At 47.9% G+C, this 4,310-nt stretch overlaps 1 protein-coding gene across 1 annotated transcript; it reads right to left on the minus strand.

The window, feature by feature from the left end:
* Positions 1-508: 508 nt before the first annotated feature.
* Positions 509-4,085, minus strand: NEFL (neurofilament light chain). Its single transcript, XM_081268949.1, has 4 exons — positions 3,013-4,085; positions 1,938-2,062; positions 1,182-1,501; positions 509-788 (listed from the first exon to the last, which is right to left on the minus strand). Exons 1-4 carry the CDS (start codon positions 4,057-4,059, stop codon positions 643-645), a joined length of 1,638 nt encoding a protein of 545 aa, XP_081125075.1. The 5' UTR covers positions 4,060-4,085; the 3' UTR covers positions 509-642.
* Positions 4,086-4,310: the final 225 nt, after the last annotated feature.

Below are 4,310 nucleotides of genomic sequence, written 5' to 3' on the forward strand. Positions count from 1 at the left end.
TGTTCATTACCAATAAAATTTTTGAAGAGATTTTATGAATAGTCATGACCTAATTATAAAATTAAGAATTTCCAATTAAAAAAGAAAAAAAAATTTAGTTGTTAAAATTTTGATTTTACCAAAGAAATTGTAGCTCAATAGTCCACTTGTTTCTGGTTTATATTGGTGCCATCTTTAAGGTATTTTAATTAAGTCAACAACCACAGCAAGAAATATGTCATTCAATGTAACTTTATTTACTATTTATTGCACATAACTCAAGGTCTTTAATTTCTAACCACCAAAGGTTCAAAGGACTATTTTTCCATAAAGTTTAACATTGACATTAGTGAATTCATTTATTCGTGTTGTGATTTTATTGTAAACATCTGAATGATTCACATTGCCATAGATCCTGAACTCATAAGCGTGGACCATGCACAGGCTGGTAGCAAGCCAGAAAGCCACTCTGCAAGCAAACGGATACTCTGCATAAGGAGAAAATTCATAGCACAACATTGAATGTCCAACCTAAGTCATCTCAGAATTATACGTATATTGACTTCTTAATTCATATGGGGTCTGGAACTCAACTGGTTGGTTGGTGATGAGGTTGACCTGATTTCGGGAAAAATTTTCCTGGAATAATGAGGGAAAGGGGGCTCAATCTTTCTTCTTGGTTGCTTGCTCCTCCCCAGCACCTTCTTCTTTCTTCTCCTCCTCTTCAGCTTCTTTGGTTTCTTCTCCTTCTTCACCTTCACCTCCTCCTTCTTCTTCCTCTTTAGCTTCTTCAGATTCTTCCTTGGCAGCTTTAACACAAAAAGAAAATTTACAAAATCCAAAGCCAGGTTAAGTCCAGTCCAACATTTCTGCAAAGGTAGGTTTTGGCAGTTATTCTGCATTATTCTCAGAATGCGTACCCCAAACCTCTCGGTTCCACTTTCCCAATGGACCATTCTCAGAAGGCTTGCCACAAGCCATTTGCCAGGGAGCACATATTTAAATGGATTACTTCCAGGTAGTGGAAGTAATCTAAGCCTAAGCTCAGTATCATGAGGTGTCTGGCATTCATTTTGGTTCAGATTTCAAAATCACCTATGAATTGACAACTTTCCTACACGGGCCATAGAGCTTGCACAGGGCCTAACAAATACCCACACCCACTTTGCACCTAAAGTTGCAGGGGTTTGTCTCTATCATACCTTCTTCCTCTTCAGCTCCCTCCTCTTCCTCACCCTCTTCCTTTTCCTTCTCCTCCTCTTCAGCTTCCCCTTCAGAGGGCGGCTCGTCCTTGGCTTCCTCGGCCTTGGCAGCCTCGATGGTCTCCTCCACCTCAATCTGCTCTTCCTGGACGTGGCTGGTGTAGTAAGAGGGGAAGGAGCGGGTGGACATCAAGTAGGAGCTGGTCTGCAGACCTCCATAGGCAGATCGGCCAAAGACTTGGGAGCTTTGGGAGTAGCCGCTGGTTAAGCTGCCCACGCTGGTGAAACTGAGCCGGGTCTCCTCGCCTTCCAAGAGTTTCCTGTGGAGGCAGATAAAGGGTGGGATCAAAAAAAAAAAAAAACACCCCAAAAATAACCATTAATGCTTTGAAGGACTTGCTCCAAATCCATCACACATCATTTCTTCCAAAGGCCACCCTCAAAGACAAATGCAAGAAGTAGGGTTGACCATCAACAAGACTTATTGACTAGGGATTCAGTGACTGAGACAAAACAAAGCAAAAAAGCCCGGAATAGTCCTATTAAATTTAAAACATGTCAAAAAGCTAAGAACAGGACTTATTATTACAGGGTTAAATTCTTATGTATTTGTCTGAATACCTTTTTGGAAGAAGCCCCAAAATATAATTATCTCAAAGGAGTATTCTTGAAGGTTTCTGATTAGACATAATTTTAATTGTAATCTGATTTTCTTCCAAGGCTTAATGGTGGCCACCTTTACCCCCCTGATTTTACCTGTAAGCTGCAATCTCAATGTCCAAAGCCATCTTCACGTTGAGGAGATCTTGGTATTCTTTTAGGTAGCGGGCCATTTCGCTCTTGGTGGTTCTCAGTTCGTTTTCTAATTTGTTGATTGTGTCCTGTTGGAGATTTTAAAAAATCCAAGCATAAATCCCTACTGCGTTTATTCTGGAATATGTTTGCAAAGGCCTAGTTTCTATTAAGATCAAAGTGCACGCTTCCCATAAAATCTCCCCTAAAACTGCATGGTTTTAAATGTATATAAATCCTGCTTCTGAGAAGCATAAGCATGAGAAGAAAAAAATAACTGATGGGGAAAAAGTCCTTTAAAAAATATCTTTAGTTAATATAGTCTAATGATCATCATTAGATCTCCAAAAAGCCACATTGCTAGAACAACTTTGTTTCTCATTAACTTTTCTTTAGTCAGGTCATAATCAGGAAAATGAATTCATTATTTTAAAGGGGAAAGAACTAGTTAGATTTTTTAAAAAATGACTTTATCTAAAACACTTTCTATGTATCTGTATTTCTACTCCTCAGAAAATGGAGAAGCTTTAAAAAGAAATGATTTAATATGAACATCACTAATTACCTAAAATACTATTAACTGATTCCTATATACCAGCTAAAAGGAGAGAGGTTGGTACAAATTAGTCCTAAAGCATGCCGATTCATAACTAATGAGAAGCTATTCGCCATGTTTATTAACCAATAGGTGCTGAAAATAATGTGATTAATGCAGATCTGTAAAGACCGGATGTCACCGCTGGCTGGAGGCAACGCCCAACTTCCACCTCTTCCCCTCCCCCAGTGATCCCCCTCCCAGGGCTGGGCAGCTTTCCTGTGGAACACGGATTCAACTGCCTCCGAGCACTCGCCCAGACTGCAGTCACGCCCCACCCCTCCCCACCCCACCCCCTCCCCACCCTTACCAGTCTCCAAGAAGCCAAGCTCTACCTCTAATAGCGGCAAGCAGAGGCCTCTTTGTGGGCTCACGCTCAACTCCCCCCCCCCGCCCGGGTTTCGCAGTCCCCTCACCCCACCTGGGTTTTGGAAGGTGTGGTACCTGCATAGCACTGATGTCGGCGTTCTGCTTGTCCTCTAGCTCCTGCAGCTGCTTCTCAAGGGCTTCGTTCATACCCCTGCACGCTTCGATCTCCAGGGTCTTGGCCTTGAGCAAGCGACGGCTCTCAGACACCTCGTCCTTGGCAGCGCGCACCGCGTCGGTGTTCTTGGCTGCGCTCTCGGTCAGCACCGTGAAGCGACTCTTGAACCACTCTTCGGCATTCTGCATGTTCTTGGCGGCCAGCTTCTCATATTGCGCGCGGATGTCCTTGAGCGCGGCGGAGAGGTCGGGCTTGGAGGACACATCCATCTCCACCGAGATCTGTGCATACTGGATCTGCGCCTGCAGCTCGGCGATCTCCTCTTCGTGCACTTTTTTCAGAAAAGCGATTTCGTCCATCAGGCTGTCGATACGCTTTTCGAGCTCAGCGCGGGCCAGCGCCGCCTCGTCTGCGCCTTTGCGCGCCTCCATTAGCCGGCCCTCGGCGTCCTCGCGGCTCAGCACCTCCTCTTCGTAGCGCGCTTGCAGGTTGCGCAGAGTCTCCTCCAGCCCTTCGCGCTCGCCCTGGAGCGCCTGCTTCTCGTTGGTAGCGTCTTCCGCCGCCAGACGCAGGTCGCGAATCTCCTGCTCGTACAGCGCCCGGAAGCGGGACGGCTCGGAGTGCTTCTGGCGCAGCACCAGCAGCTCGGCTTCCAGCACCTTGTTCTGCTGCTCCAGCTCGTGCACGCGCTCGATGAAGCTGGCAAAGCGGTCGTTGAGGTCCTGGAGCTGCGCCTTCTCCTGAGTGCGGATGGACTTGAGGTCGTTGCTGATGGCGGCTACCTGGCTCAGGTCTAGGTTCTCCAGGCTGTGCATCAAGGAGCCGGAACTGGACGAGTAGCTTCGGCGCACGGAGAGCGAGGAGGAGACCGGCGCCGAGTAGCTGGAGTAAGCGGAGCGCGCGGTGCTGTAGCCGCTGCGCACGCCGGAGATGTGCACCCGGGGAGTCTCCACATAGCGCCGCTTGTAGGAGGTCGAGTAGTACGGTTCGTAGCTAAAGGAACTCATGCTGGCGGCCAGAGCCCCCCGGCCCGCGGCGGAGATGGGGGCCTGGAGAGGAGGAAGGACGGGGGAGAAAGGGAAAGGGAAGGATGGATGGCTGTGTGCGGCTCGGCGCTGGTCTGCACCCATATTTATACGCCGGGAGGATTGTGACGCAGCCTGCGATCGATCACTGCGCGCCGGCCAGTGGGGGCAGAGCGCTGCTGCAGCCAAGGGGTGGATTCTGCGCAAAAGAGAAGGCGGGGGCGAGCGACGGG

This window comes from Spermophilus citellus, assembly GCF_964194105.1.
Source record: "Spermophilus citellus genome assembly, chromosome: 16".
NCBI lineage: Eukaryota > Metazoa > Chordata > Mammalia > Rodentia > Sciuridae > Spermophilus > Spermophilus citellus.